The 17,615-nt window shown below is 44.0% G+C and overlaps 1 protein-coding gene across 1 annotated transcript; it reads left to right on the top strand.

The window, feature by feature from the left end:
- The first annotated feature begins 6 nt into the window (after nucleotides 1–6).
- Nucleotides 7–15,696, top strand: LOC137274235 (alpha-N-acetylgalactosaminidase-like). The gene is made up of 7 exons (XM_067807300.1): nucleotides 7–188; nucleotides 1,150–1,324; nucleotides 2,005–2,179; nucleotides 2,387–2,481; nucleotides 2,620–2,787; nucleotides 14,103–14,300; nucleotides 15,344–15,696. The coding sequence occupies exons 1-7, from the start codon at nucleotides 37–39 to the stop codon at nucleotides 15,626–15,628; spliced, it is 1,248 nt and encodes a 415-aa protein (XP_067663401.1). The 5' UTR covers nucleotides 7–36; the 3' UTR covers nucleotides 15,629–15,696.
- Nucleotides 15,697–17,615: the final 1,919 nt, after the last annotated feature.

Genomic DNA, 17,615 nt, shown 5'->3' with positions numbered 1-17,615 from the left:
TCTGACCTGATCAAAAATTACGTTGGTCGTCAGTAAATGACCATGAGGTTTCTCATACTGATCTGCTACACGTGGCATGTTGTCGCCGGCATCAGTGACGTCGCACCCACCCCTCCCATGGGCTGGACGACACAGGGCATGTTCGACTGCCGTGTCAACTGTTCAGGTGGTTTGGAAACATGTCTCAGGTCAGATTGCACAAATGCGTGTGTGGATGGCTGCGTGTTTAAGCTTTTTCGGCCAGGGAGATTCGTTTGTTGTTTAACGCCACTATATTCCAGCTATATGGCGACGGTCGGTAAATAATGAAGTCTGGACCAGGCAATCTAGTGATCAACAGCAAGAGCATCGACGTACGTAATTAGGATACAATGACTTGTTTCAACCAAGTCAGGAAGCCTGACCACCCGATTCCGTTAGTCGCCTCTTACTGTAAACGTGTTGCAAGACTTACTTTATCTCTACAGGTATGTTCAGTGAGCGAGTGAGTGAGTGAGTCTAGTTTTGCGCCGCACTCATCAATATTCCAGCCATATGGCGGCGGTCTGTAAATAATCGAGTCTGGACCAGACAATCCAGTGATCAACAACATGAGCATCGATCAGCACAATTGGGAACCGATGACATGTGTCAACCAAGTCAGCGAGTCTGACCACCCGATCCCGTTAGTCGCCTTTTACGACAAGCACAGTCACCTTTTATGGCAGGCATGGGTTGCTGAAGGCCTGTTCTATCCCGGGACCTTCACCTGTCGGTTCATTCAGAAGTGTATGTGCGTATTTGTATTTAATCATTTGCATTCAGAGGTTTGCAGACCTGCCTAGCTCAGGTTAGAAAGCAAAGTGGACGTGCGTACTCACGTTTTTTCCCACGTTTGTATGTAGGCTACAGCGGATTGGTCTCAGGTAATCTGACGTCACATTGTGCCACAGGTGACCGATAAATAAATTTAGTCATTATAACGTGATGCGCATTACATCATTGTTGACGGCACAATAGTAATGACATTCAAATGAACGTAATCATGATATTGATAAATGTACGCAAAAATACAGATTTTAGGAATCGAGGTCTTCAATCATACACATTCTTGCACTCGCTTTGGTAAACACACAACCTCATGCACAGTAATCTCCATCCTCCATTCAGCCAAACCTTGATCAAGCAGATGGCTGTAACTATGGCTAAGGATGGATATCGAGAAGCTGGTTACAAGTACATCATTATTGGTGATTGTTGGTCGGAGAAGAGAAGGACCGCACAAGGGAGACTACTCGCAGACAAAAGTCGGTTCCCTGACGGCCTCGCGTCACTAGCTACATATGTAAGCCACTGGAGTAAGTGAGTGTGATGAGTTTAACGCTGTTTTGAATAGTACTTCAGTTATGTCACGGCGTGGAAGGTTAATGGTGTTGGTTGGTTGAGCTGTTGTTTAACGCCGCACTATTCAGCAATATTCCAGCTATATGGTGGCGGTCTGTCAATAGTCGAGTCTGGACCAGACAATCCAGTGATCAAGAGCAGGAGTATTCATCTACGCAGCTGGTATACAATGACACGTGTCAGCCATGTGAGCGAGCCTAACCACCCAATTCCGTCAGTCGAATCTTACGACAAGCACGGGTTACTTAAGACCAATTCTAACCCGAATCTCCATGGGGCGATTAATAGTGTATGGGCGCCAGTTGTGAGGCAACCATATATCACTATAATGAAGTGAACGATCCATTATATGGTACTGGCAAATGTTCATGATCAGGTGGAATGTGAAACGTGAGTATAGGATTCTGGTACACCAAAGGGAGGCAACACTGCACAGCGAACTGCAGCGTCTCCTAGCACACTATATAAGAGAGAAAAGTCAAAAGTACACTCTCAGGGGAAAGAACATATGAGAGACCCATTACCCTCTTCTGATATTGATCGATAAGACTCAGTTGTAAAAATGTCATCACGTCAAAAATGTCCTTGAGAACGAAAGTTCCTTACAAATTGGCATTTCAGCTCCATTCCAAAAATATGAAACTTGGACTTCACATGGACTTGGGGATTGTCACAGAACATGGGTACCCGGGGTCAAAAGGTCACGTGGCTGCAGACGTTGGCGACATGGCAATGTGGGGTGTAGACATGATCTACGTTGATGGAGTTTCTGAGGATGTTAAGGAATTGGAAACTAGTGAGTTCTGAATGTATGTAAATGAGGGTATTTCAATTAAATGCATGCTTCTGTCAGCTTAACATGAATATATTAGGGTATCAGACGTTCGCCATGGCTCTGACAAACCAAGGCTAATAATCAGCGGATCTGGCTAGGACTTCAACAGGTGATAATGGTCATAAGATTGGTGTATCAGTATTTTGATTATTTATGGCATTTCTTCAGGTGCTATATTCCTCGACAAGATTATCAACTCCTCTGGGTGGTCTCCCCTTGTTTCCTGTGGTTGGCCTGCACGACTTGTTCATGCCAATATTACGGTATGTTCTTGGACAACTATTATTTTCATTTATTTTGATAACGTACCCAAATGCACTCTGCATGCTACTCTATAAGTGCATTTTATGAAATTTGTGTCAATATAGCCATACACTGGGTAATAACATGAATTCTTTCAGCCAAATTATGACGTCATCAAGGACCTGTGTCACACGTTCCTGAGTACAAAGAGACTGAGTTACACCGCTACGTGGAATGACATCTGCAACACCTCACTCTTCTACACACGTGGCGAATACAACGTCATAAACTACCAAGGGCAAGGTCGATGGAACGATTTGGGTATGGTATGTCTATATTGTTTTACTTCCAACCCCAATCTAAGGAAAATTTCTGGTAAACTACTGTCAACCAACAAACAAATCCCAAATACAAAGGCTACCGACGCTATAATGCTACGGTAACTACACAGTCGGCACCCGTCCCCCAAAAGGATCGTAGCGCTAAGTTGATTGTAACTCCCATACTTTAACACAGACCTACGACTGTCGTAACTCCCATACTTTAACACAGACCTACGACTGCCGTATCTCCCATACTTTAACATAGACCTACGACTGTCGTATCTCCCATACTCTAACATAGACCTACGACTGCCGTAACTCCCATACTCTAACATAGACCTACGACTGCCGTAACTCCCATACTTTAACACAGACCTACGACTGTCGTAACTCCCATACTTTAACATAGACCTACGACAACACAGACCTACGACTGCCGTAACTCCCATACTTTAACACAGACCTACGACTGCCGTAACTCCCATACTTCAACATAGACCTACGACTGCCGTAACTCCCATACTTTAACACAGACCTACGACTGCAGAAACTCCCATACTTCAACATAGACCTACGACAACACAGACCTACGACTGCCGTAACTCCCACACTTCAACACAGACCTACGACTGCCGTAACTCCCATACTTTATCATAGACCTACGACTGCCGTAACTCCCATACTCTAACATAGACCTACGACTGCCGTAACTCCCATACTCTAGCATAGACCTACGACTGCCGTAACTCGCACACTTTAACATAGACCTACGACTGCCGTAACTCCCATACTTTAACACAGGCCTACGACTGCCGTATCTCCCATACTTTATCATAGACCTACGACTGCCGTAACTCCCATACTCTAACATAGACCTACGACTGCCGTAACTCCCATACTTTAACATAGACCTACGACTGCCGTAACTCCCATACTTCAACACAGACCTACGACTGCCGTAACTCCCATACTTTAACATAGACTTACGACAACACAGACCTACGACTGCCGTAACTCCCATACTTCAACACAGACCTACGACTGCCGTAACTCCCATACTTTAACACAGACCTACGACTGCAGTAACTCCCATACTTTAACATAGACCTACGACAACACAGACCTACGACTGCCGTAACTCCCACACTTTAACATAGACCTACGACCGCCGTAACTCCCATACTTTAACATAGACCTACGACTGCCGTAACTCACATACTCTCCTATAGACCTACGACTGCCGTAACTCCCATACTTTAACATAGACCTACGACTGCCGTAACCCCCATACTTTAACATAGACCTACGATTGCCATAACTCCCATACTCTAACATAGACCTACGACTGCCGTAACTCCCATACTTTAACACAGACCTACGACTGCCGTAACTCCCATACTTCAACACAGACCTACGACTGCCGTAACTCCCATACTTTAACATAGACCTACGACTGCCGTAACTCCCATACTCTAACATAGACCAACGATTGCCGTAACTCCCATACTCCAACATAGACCTACGACTGCCGTAACTCCCATACTCTAACATAGACCAACGATTGCCATAACTCCCATACTCTAACATAGACCTACGACTGCCGTAACTACCATACTTTAACACAGACCTACGACTGCCGTAACTCCCACACTTTAACACAGACCTACGACTGCCGTAACTCCCATACTTTATCATAGACCTACGACTACCGTAACTCCCATACTCTAACATAGACCTACGACTGCCGTAACTCCCATACTCTAACATAGACCTACGACTGCCGTAACCCCCATACTTTAACATAGACCTACGACTGCCATAACTCCCATACTCTAACATAGACCTACGACTGCCGGAACTCCCATACTTTAACATAGACCCACGACAACATAGACCTACGACTGCCGTAACTCCCACACTTTAACACAGACCTACGACTGCCGTAACTCCCATACTTTAACATAGACCTACGACTGCCGTAACTCCCATACTTTAACACAGACCTACGACTGCAGAAACTCCCATACTTCAACATAGACCTACGACAACACAGACCTACGACTGCCGTAACTCCCACACTTCAACACAGACCTACGACTGTCGTAACTCCCATACTCTAACATAGACCTACGACTGCCGTAACTCCCATACTTTAACACAGACCTACGACTGCCGTAACTCCCATACTTTAACATAGACCTACGACTGCCGTAACTCCCATACTTTAACACAGACCTACGACTGCAGAAACTCCCATACTTCAACATAGACCTACGACAACACAGACCTACGACTGCCGTAACTCCCACACTTTAACACAGACCTACGACTGCCGTAACTCCCATACTTTATCATAGACCTACGACTGCCGTAACTCCCATACTCTAGCATAGACCTACGACTGCCGTAACTCCCATACTCTAGCATAGACCTACGACTGCCGTAACTCGCACACTTTAACATAGACCTACGACTGCCGTAACTCCCATACTTTAACACAGACCTACGACTGCCGTATCTCCCATACTCTAACATAGACCTACGACTGCCGTAACTCCCATACTCTAACATAGACCTACGACTGCCGTAACTCCCATACTTCAACACAGACCTACGACTGCCGTAACTCCCATACTTTAACATAGACCTACGACAACACAGACCTACGACTGCCGTAACTCCCATACTTTAACACAGACCTACGACTGCCGTAACTCCCATACTTTAACATAGACCTACGACTGCCGTAACTCCCATACTTCAACACAGACCTACGACTGCAGTAACTCCCATACTTTAACATAGACCTACGACAACACAGACCTACGACTGCCATAACTCCCACACTTTAACACAGACCTACTACTGCCGTAACTCCCATACTTTAACACAGACTTACGACTGCCGTAACTCCCATACTTTAACACAGACCTACGACTGCCGTAACTCCCATACTTTAACATAGACCTACGACTGCCGTAACTCCCATACTTTAACACAGACTTACGACTGCCGTAACTCCCATACTTTAACACAGACCTACGACTGTCGTAACTCCCATACTTTAACATAGACCTACGACTGCCGTAACCCCCATACTTTAACATAGACCTACGATTGCCATAACTCCCATACTCTAACATAGACCTACGACTGCCGTAACTCCCATACTTTAACACAGACCTACGACTGCCGTAACTCCCATACTTTAACACAGACCTACGACTGCCGTAACTCCCATACTTTAACATAGACCTACAACTGCCGTAACTCCCATACTCTAACATAGACCAACGATTGCCGTAACTCCCATACTCCAACACAGACCTACGACTGCCGTAACTCCCATACTCTAACATAGACCAACGATTGCCATAACTCCCATACTCTAACATAGACCTACGACTGCCGTAACTCCCATACTTTAACACAGACCTACGACTGCCGTAACTCCCATACTTTAACACAGACCTACGACTGCCGTAACTCCCATACTTTATCATAGACCTACGACTACCGTAACTCCCATACTCTAACATAGACCTACGACTGCCGTAACTCCCATACTCTAACATAGACCTACGACTGCCGTAACCCCCATACTTTAACATAGACCTACGACTGCCATAACTCCCATACTCTAACATAGACCTACGACTGCCGGAACTCCCATTCTTTAACATAAACCCACGACAACATAGACCTACGACTGCCGTAACTCCCATACTTTAACACAGACCTACGACTGCCGTAACTCCCATACTTTAACATAGACCTACGACTGCCGTAACTCCCATACTTTAACACAGACCTACGACTGCAGAAACTCCCATACTTCAACATAGACCTACGACAACACAGACCTACGACTGCCGTAACTCCCACACTTAAACACAGACCTACGACTGCCGTAACTCCCATACTTTATCATAGACCTACGACTGCCGTAACTCCCATACTCTAACATAGACATACGACTGCCGTAACTCCCATACTCTAGCATAGACCTACGACTGCCTTAACTCGCACACTTTAACATAGACCTACGACTACCGTAACTCCCATACTTTAACACAGACCTACGACTGCCGTATCTCCCATACTTTAACATAGACCTACGACTGCCGTAACTCCCATACTCTAACATAGACCTACGACTGCCGTAACTCCCATACTCTAACATAGACCTACGACTGCCGTAACTCCCATACTTTAACACAGACCTACGACTGCCGTAACTCCCATACTTTAACATAGACCTACGACAACACAGACCTACGACTGCCGTAACTCCCATACTTTATAGCACAGACCTACGACTGCCGTAACTCCCATACTTTAACATAGACCTACGACTGCCGTAACTCCTATACTTTAACACAGACCTACGACTGCAGTAACTCCCATACTTCAACATAGACATACGACAACACAGACCTACGACTGCCGTAACTCCCACACTTTAACACAGACCTACTACTGCCGTAACTCCCATACTTTATCATAGACCTACGACTGCCGTAACTCCCATACTCTAGCATAGACCTACGACTGCCGTAACTCCCACACTTTAACATAGACCTACGACTGCCGTAACTCCCATACTTTAACATAGACCTACGACTGCCGTAACTCCCATACTCTAACATAGACCTACGACTGCCGTAACTCCCATACTCTAACATAGACCTACGACTGCCGTAACTCCCATACTTTAACACAGACCTACGACTGCCGTAACTCCCATACTTTAACATAGACCTACGACAACACAGACCTACGACTGCCGTAACTCCCATACTTTAGCACAGACCTACGACTGCCGTAACTCCCATACTTTAACATAGACCTACGACTGCCGTAACTCCCATACTCTAACATAGACATACGACTGCCGTAACTCCCATACTCTAGCATAGACCTACGACTGCCGTAACTCCCACACTTCAACATAGACCTACGACTGCCGTAACTCCCATACTTTAACATAGACCTACGACTGTCGTAACTCCCATACTTTAACATAGACCTACGACCGCCGTAACTCCCATACTTTATCATAGACCTACGACTGCCGTAACTTCCAAACTCTAATATAGACCTACGACTGCCGTAACTCCCATACTTTAACATAGACCTACGACTGTCGTAACTCCCATACTTTAACATAGACCTACGATTGCCGTAACTCCCATACTCTCCTATAGACCTACGACTGCCGTAACTCCCATACTTTAACACAGACCTACGACTGCCGTAACTCCCATACTTCAACATAGACCTACGACTGCCGTAACCCCCATACTTTAACATAGACCTACGATTGCCATAACTCCCATACTCTAACATAGACCTACGACTGCCGTAACTCCCATACTTTAACACAGACCTACGACTGCCGTAACTCCCATACTTTAACACAGACCTACGACTGCCGTAACTCCCATACTTTAACATAGACCTACGACTGCCGTAACTCCCATACTCTAACATAGACCAACGATTGCCGTAACTCCCATACTTTAATATAGACCTACGACTGTCGTAACTCCCATACTTTAACATAGACCTACGATTGCCGTAACTCCCAAACTCTCCTATAGACTTACGACTGCCGTAACTCCCATACTTTAACACAGACCTACGACTGCCGTAACTCCCATACTTCAACATAGACCTACGACTGCCGTAACCCCCATACTTTATCATAGACCTACGATTGCCATAACTCCCATACTCTAACATAGACCTACGACTGCCGTAACTCCCATACTTTAACACAGACCTACGACTGCCGTAACTCCCATACTTTAACACAGACCTACGACTGCCGTAACTCCCATACTTTAACATAGACCTACGACTGCCGTAACTCCCATACTCTAACATAGACCAACGATTGCCGTAACTCCCATACTCCAACATAGACCTACGACTGCCGTAACTCCCATACTCTAACATAGACCAACGATTGCCATAACTCCCATACTCTAACATAGACCTACGACTGCCGTAACTCCCATACTTTAACACAGACCTACGACTGCCGTAACTCCCATACTTTAACACAGACCTACGACTGCCGTAACTCCCATACTCTAGCATAGACCTACGACTACCGTAACTCCCATACTCTAACATAGACCTACGACTGCCGTAACTCCCATACTCTAACATACACCTACGACTGCCGTAACCCCCATACTTTAACATAGACCTACGACTGCCATAACTCCCATACTCTAACATAGACCTGCGACTGCCGGAACTCCCATACTTTAACATAGACCCACGACAACATAGACCTACGACTGCCGTAACTCCCATACTTTAACACAGACCTACGACTGCCGTAACTCCCATACTTTAACATAGACCCACGACAACACAGACCTACGACTGCCGTAACTCCCACACTTTAACACAGACCTACGACTGCCGTAACTCCCATACTTTAACACAGACCTACGACTGCCGTAACTCCCATACTTTAACATAGACCTACGACTGTCGTAACTCCCATACTTTAACATAGACCTACGACTGCCGTAACTCCCATACTTTAACATAGACCTACGATTGCCATAACTCCCATACTCTAACATAGACCTACGACTGCCGTAACTCCCATACTTTAACACAGACCTACGACTGCCGTAACTCCCATACTTTAACACAGACCTACGACTGCCGCAACTCCCATACTTTATCATAGACCTACGACTGCCGTAACTCCCATACTTTATCATAGACCTACGACTGCCGTAACTCCCATACTTTAACACAGACCTACGACTGCCGTAACTCCCATACTTTAACACAGACCTACGACTGCCGCAACTCCCATACTTTATCATAGACCTACGACTGCCGTAACTCCCATACTTTAACACAGACCTACGACTGCCGTAACTCCCTTACTTTAACACAGATCTACGACTGCCGTAACTCCCATACTTTATCATAGACCTACGACTGCCGTAACTCCCATACTCTAACATAGACCTACGACTGCCGTAACTCCCATACTTTAACATAGACCTACGACAACACAGACCTATGACTGCCGTAACTCCCATACTTTAGCACAGACCTACGACTGCCGTAACTCCCATACTTTAACATAGACCTACGACTGCCGTAACTCCCATACTTTAACACAGACCTACGACTGCAGTAACTCCCATACTTTAACATAGACCTACGACAACACAGACCTACGACTGCCGTAACTCCCATACTTTAGCACAGACCTACGACTCCCGTAACTCCCATACTTTAACATAGACCTACGACTGCCGTAACTCCCATACTTTAACACAGACCTACGACTGCAGTAACTCCCATACTTTAACATAGACCTACGACAACACAGACCTACGACTGCCGTAACTCCCACACTTTAACACAGACCTACTACTGCCGTAACTCCCATACTTTATCATAGACCTACGACTGCCGTAACTCCCATACTCTAACATAGACATACGACTGCCGTAACTCCCATACTCTAGCATAGACCTACGACTGCCGTAACTCCCACACTTCAACATAGACCTACGACTGCCGTAACTCCCATACTTTAACATAGACCTACGACTGTCGTAACTCCCATACTTTAACATAGACCTACGACCGCCGTAACTCCCATACTTTATCATAGACCTACGACTGCCGTAACTTCCAAACTCTAATATAGACCTACGACTGCCGTAACTCCCATACTTTAACATAGACCTACGACTGTCGTAACTCCCATACTTTAACATAGACCTACGATTGCCGTAACTCCCATACTCTCCTATAGACCTACGACTGCCGTAACTCCCATACTTTAACACAGACCTACGACTGCCGTAACTCCCATACTTCAACATAGACCTACGACTGCCGTAACCCCCATACTTTAACATAGACCTACGATTGCCATAACTCCCATACTCTAACATAGACCTACGACTGCCGTAACTCCCATACTTTAACACAGACCTACGACTGCCGTAACTCCCATACTTTAACACAGACCTACGACTGCCGTAACTCCCATACTTTAACATAGACCTACGACTGCCGTAACTCCCATACTCTAACATAGACCAACGATTGCCGTAACTCCCATACTTTAATATAGACCTACGACTGTCGTAACTCCCATACTTTAACATAGACCTACGATTGCCGTAACTCCCAAACTCTCCTATAGACTTACGACTGCCGTAACTCCCATACTTTAACACAGACCTACGACTGCCGTAACTCCCATACTTCAACATAGACCTACGACTGCCGTAACCCCCATACTTTATCATAGACCTACGATTGCCATAACTCCCATACTCTAACATAGACCTACGACTGCCGTAACTCCCATACTTTAACACAGACCTACGACTGCCGTAACTCCCATACTTTAACACAGACCTACGACTGCCGTAACTCCCATACTTTAACATAGACCTACGACTGCCGTAACTCCCATACTCTAACATAGACCAACGATTGCCGTAACTCCCATACTCCAACATAGACCTACGACTGCCGTAACTCCCATACTCTAACATAGACCAACGATTGCCATAACTCCCATACTCTAACATAGACCTACGACTGCCGTAACTCCCATACTTTAACACAGACCTACGACTGCCGTAACTCCCATACTTTAACACAGACCTACGACTGCCGTAACTCCCATACTCTAGCATAGACCTACGACTACCGTAACTCCCATACTCTAACATAGACCTACGACTGCCGTAACTCCCATACTCTAACATACACCTACGACTGCCGTAACCCCCATACTTTAACATAGACCTACGACTGCCATAACTCCCATACTCTAACATAGACCTGCGACTGACGGAACTCCCATACTTTAACATAGACCCACGACAACATAGACCTACGACTGCCGTAACTCCCATACTTTAACACAGACCTACGACTGCCGTAACTCCCATACTTTAACATAGACCCACGACAACACAGACCTACGACTGCCGTAACTCCCACACTTTAACACAGACCTACGACTGCCGTAACTCCCATACTTTAACACAGACCTACGACTGCCGTAACTCCCATACTTTAACATAGACCTACGACTTTTGTAACTCCCATACTTTAACATAGACCTACGACTGCCGTAACTCCCATACTTTAACATAGACCTACGATTGCCATAACTCCCATACTCTAACATAGACCTACGACTGCCGTAACTCCCATACTTTAACACAGACCTACGACTGCCGTAACTCCCATACTTTAACACAGACCTACGACTGCCGCAACTCCCATACTTTATCATAGACCTACGACTGCCGTAACTCCCATACTTTATCATAGACCTACGACTGCCGTAACTCCCATACTTTAACACAGACCTACGACTGCCGTAACTCCCATACTTTAACACAGACCTACGACTGCCGCAACTCCCATACTTTATCATAGACCTACGACTGCCGTAACTCCCATACTTTAACACAGACCTACGACTGCCGTAACTCCCTTACTTTAACACAGATCTACGACTGCCGTAACTCCCATACTTTAACATAGACCTACGACTGCCGTAACTCCCATACTCTAACATAGACCTACGACTGCCGTAACTCCCATACTCTAACATAGACCTACGACTGCCGTAACTCCCATACTCTAACATAGACCTACGACTGCCGTAACTCCCATGCTTTAAGACAGACCTACGACTGCCGTAACTCCCATACTTTAACATAGAACTACGACAACACAGACCTACGACTGCCGTAACTCCCATACTTTAACACAGACCTACGACTGCCGTAACTCCCATACTTTAACACAGACCTACGACTGCCGTAACTCCCATACTTTAACATAGACCTACGACTGTCGTAACTCCCATACTCTAACATAGACCTACGATTGCCGTAACTCCCATACTCTAACATAGACCTACGACTGCCGTAACCCCCATACTTTAACATAGACCTACGACTGCAGTAACTCCCATACTCTAACATAGACCTACGACTGCCGTAACTCCCATACTTTAACATAGACCTACGACTGCCGTAACTCTCATACTCTAACATAGACCTACGACTGCCGTAACTCTCATACTCTAACATAGACCTTTGACTGCCGTAACTCTCATACTCTAACATAGACCTACGACTGCCGTAACTCTCATACTCTAACATAGACCTACGACTGCCGTAACTCTCATACTCTAACATAGACCTACGACTGCCGTAACTCTCATACTCTAACATAGACCTATGACTGCCGTAACTCCCATACTTTAACATAGACCTACGACTGCCGTAACTCTCATACTCTAACACAGACCTACGACTGCCGTAACTCCCATACTTTAACATAGACCTACGACTGCCGTAACTCCCATACTCTAACATAGACCTACGACTGCCGTAACTCTCATACTCTAACATAGACCTATGACTGCCGTAACTCCCATACTTTAACACAGACCTACGACTGCAGTAACTCCCATACTCTAACATAGACCTACGACTGCCGTAACTCCCATACTTTAACACAGACCTACGACTGCCGTAACTCCCATACTCTAACATAGACCAACGATTGCCGTAACTCCCATACTCTAACATAGACCTACGACTGCCGTAACTCCCATACTTTAACATAGACCTACGACTGCCGCAGCGCTGCGATCGCTTTGAGAAACAGGGCCTACATTTTTTAAGCTCTCTTTGCAGTAAGATAGTCGTAAGTGCCATACATTAACATTAGCTTACGAGTCTCTTATCACTAAGAGAGCTTAGAAGATCTAGGCTTTAGTCTCCTTCTCCTCTTGCCATAAAATTGTTCTGGAAATATTATTGTGACATATATCAGATTGTGATCGATCGGTCCACCCACTTAAAGGCACACTGTGCTACACGATCCGGTCTGGGTCTAAACGTTCGAGTTATATAGTGTCAGTTTAATACATTGTTTGGAATTAGAGCATTCATAAAATGGATAGATGATCACTATGAAATCTGATTTGATATTAGCATTTGATGATACTGCCATCTGACTACGGCAGGGTAGCCAAGTGGATAAATGTTTCTAAAATCATCAGGGTTCGATTCCAATATGGGACTGTACTGAAATAAATCAGTATAAATTCATCTTAAGACTGTTATAAAGTTAAGATACAAATGAAAAAAAAAATGTACGTTTGTGTTTGTGCATACAGTTACGAATGATTTTGGTTAAAGATCAAATCACAAAGACTAATTTGGGTCTGTTTGGGTTTCTGGTACTTTCATTGTTTCTTCTTTTTTCAACCAAATTAGTTGTTGATGGGATCCAGTCTTCTTCCCGAGACGTGCACATACACTCAACTGTCTTTCTGGGCTATGCTGAATTCCCCCCTCTTCCTTGGTTCTGATTTGCGCCACCTGGGGACTGCTGACAAGACCACCGTGCTCCAGAAACCCCTCATTGGGCTAAATCAGGAGACACTGGACAATACCCCATTGATCAAAGCACAGGTAATATTCAGTTTAGTCGGAATGAGAAACTACAATCCAAGCGAGCACTTCAATTTGCAAGACGTATCAGAGAAAACATTTTTTGCAATTGTCAGCACACCAAGGGATCGAGAAATAGATATCCTCTATGGAACTCTCACATACGCTTTCGGATACTGCTTCGAGAGAGATGCATTTTTTTCTCGAGAAGTGGACACGTAAAATTCCTTTTTATTCATCACAAAATGTTAAGGAGACATTAGATATTATTTGAAAATAGCGATACCATTCATAACGTATGAACACAAGTCGTTTTTAATGTTAGAAAAGGACATTGCAGAAGGGTACCAACACTAGTTATATTAAGGAAGTCAAGAGACATGCCCAAATTCATCCAAGACCTTTTAAATTCGTTTTCCATTCTGCCGTACGTATTCACATCACCGGTACGAAGAAACGATGCATGTAATTCAAAATGACCTTGAACTTGACGTTATGTGTTATACGTGGGATAACTCTGTCAGTAAGGAACAGATTCTAGTACTTAGGTTGAGTCCCTTCTTTAAAGTACTAGATTCTGTGGAAGGTGTAATCATAATCCCAGATATAACAAGTTACATTTGATCATTTTCTAAATGGCAGTGGGCCTTCAAGTTGACCTTCTGTAATTCAGTATGGACCGGAAGTGCAAGTGGGGCCCATGCCAACCATCTATTGTCAGGAAAACCAGCTAACATTAAGTTGTGTTATTCATCTCTTCTCGTGGCAAGGTTTGCGTTTCTCAAGGCAAACATATAGATTTCGTTTTGGATAGGGAACAGATTTAATGAGAAGGCAACGAGGTTCGTTAATCATGAAAATATTATAAAATAGAAGTATCTAATTTTTCAAAAAGGACACTGCAAAGGAATGCATACTAGTGCTAATTAAACCATTAACAGGCCGAGAGAAATCATTCACCACAGGGATACCACACATAACACAGACCAATTAACATAATTCTGCGAATAAACTATTCATGTAATTCAGAGAGACCTTCAACTTGACTTTCTCATGTAATTCAGTATGGGCCGGAAGTGCAGGTATGGCACCGTTTTCTAACTTATGCCAACCATGCCGTGCTTGTTGTGTCCTGGGCTCCCCTGGTGGTCATCACAAGGCCAATAGTGACTAACCTCACTCTTCGGGTTGCGGGGGTCGATATCCAACCAGCGTACAGTGTACAGGATCTACCCAGTGGTCACCCGATCGGTCACTACTTCATTGATGACGTCATCATGATACAGGGGGCACCTGTCACTGTCTACCCTGCCGGACACATCTTGCTGAAGGCCGTCTCTGAGCACTAACCTTCAGATCTTCGATGTCATTTTAAGAGCAGTTCGTTTGAGAATTTTGAATAAACTGATGCATATTAGACTGTTTTATCTTGTCAGTACAGTTACTGTGAACTCGGTCCACATGTGGTTATCTAAGTTGTCCACGATGTGAGCAATGCCACTAAGTAGAGTGGTAACTCTGGTGTCATCCGGGCTACTCTCCAGATTCACGTATGTCTCTGGCGGAAAAGTATCTAACAATCGTTCATGCATGTTATTTCTGTGGCTCAATACTCCATTGCAGTACAACAACTAGTGCTGCACAATATCATCTGTCTCCTCGAGACGTATAAGACTGAGTCTAGCACTGACCAGTAAAACCCCAGCGTCACTGGCCTACTGTACAGGTCAAACAGGGAGCACATGTTCCAAAGTTTATGGGACGAGAGGCCTGTCATATTTTGACTGAAAGAATCCCATATCTATGTATGGAAGCAGATATTGGTACAGTTCATACTTTGTACATTTAGGAATCAAGTCATGAATAACGGAGCTTTTGTTTAAGTTACCTCTTCAGAACTGTATGCATCTGAAATAATGCGCAGACTACTGGGTTCAACCCTTCTATCAGAAGACCAACATCTTTGAGAGATGCTATTACACTTCTAGCAGAAGAACGGGCTCGACTCACTTTCTCACTTGCTTTTTGGGTGTGAACTAATGATCCAGCGTATATTGTGCTACTTGTGTAACGGGAATAGCTCGACAACAGAAAACCAAGCTCCGTAGAGGCAGTAGTTCGGATTTATTGCTGTAGTTGACTAATAATACAAGTCTGAAACAATGTATATGAATATATAAATCTCCGTCAAAATAACCCTTTTTATCACATTCAAGTTATTGCACATTGTTCAGATAACAATTTTTCCACTACCACTGAACATATAAAAAGAACTGAAATAAATGGACATCACAAAGTTAATGGTTCAGTTACATAATGAGATTCTTGGAAGTGCAATTATGGAACACTTTTGGTATATTCCAAACACTGAAATATCAGATTGTCTTACCATCTATGGAACAACTTGCATCAAACTGTCCACATGTTGTGAGGCACCAAAATTATACACCTGATCCAAGGACCTAAAACATGTATGCCTTAATTAGCATGGAAAATTCTCACCAGAAAAGTAAACGAACAATCTGTTTGGACTCAAATACTAGTTAATCTGAATCAATTGTAAGTGAAATTACAACCCTGAGTCAAAATATACCTCCACCAAATACATTAATTCAGCTACAATAAATACTGAATGAACCTTTCAACAATTAAACATATTTTTGTAGTTTATTCGTTTTATGTAAAATCAAATATAACTAACTTTAAATCTACCAAAGTCAATATTTTCTTCCCATGACTTTCAAACCACTTTGCCCATTTGGGAGAAAGATAGCAAGTGAACAAACTTGACATTTTCCAAATGCATCTAAATTCAACATACAATCAAGATGCTGCACATTTCAGCCAATGAAAACCAAGGAAAAACAGCAGGCCTGACCTCATTAAAACTTGGCTTATTTGCATAGGAACTACTTTCAACCCATGACCCAATGACTTTGAATACATTATCTACTTGTGAAAATGTAAACTTTTTTCACTGACAGTTGTATCATTGTTTGAGGTTTCTAAATTGATCCCAACAGATAAATAAGACATGTTAAAATAGTATATTTTCCAGAACACTTTTACAATTTGTGTATTTTGTACTTGTTACATTTGTAACGGGCACGTTAATGGCATTCAGTTTAAAGATCCTAGATATCCTTATCTCCGCTCTTGAACACAACAACGCAACTCTTGGCTGGATTGTAGCACAACCTCTACAGGCACGAGTAATCATGCACAATGCTGAGTGATGCCTTCGATCAGTCCACGAAAGGTAGATAATTTTGTCTAATCAACGATCCCCTTTTGAGGTTGTCGAGTTGAGTGATCAGTTCGTTGATGTAAAAGAGG

Source organism: Haliotis asinina, chromosome 2 (genome assembly GCF_037392515.1).
Source record: "Haliotis asinina isolate JCU_RB_2024 chromosome 2, JCU_Hal_asi_v2, whole genome shotgun sequence".
NCBI lineage: Eukaryota > Metazoa > Mollusca > Gastropoda > Lepetellida > Haliotidae > Haliotis > Haliotis asinina.
The sequence above is the reverse complement of the archived record's forward strand: the minus strand, read 5'-3'. Positions and strand labels throughout refer to the sequence as shown.

Excerpts from the sequence above, each read along its gene's own strand:
- LOC137274235 (XM_067807300.1), top strand. The coding sequence starts at position 37 with ATGACCATGAGGTTTCTCATACTGATCTGCTACACGTGGCATGTTGTC. Across the intron at positions 1,325-2,004 it reads TCGCGTCACTAGCTACATAT|CTCCATTCCAAAAATATGAA; the intron begins GTAAGCCACTGG and ends TTGGCATTTCAG. Across the intron at positions 14,301-15,343 it reads CCCCATTGATCAAAGCACAG|TATGGGCCGGAAGTGCAGGT; the intron begins GTAATATTCAGT and ends CATGTAATTCAG.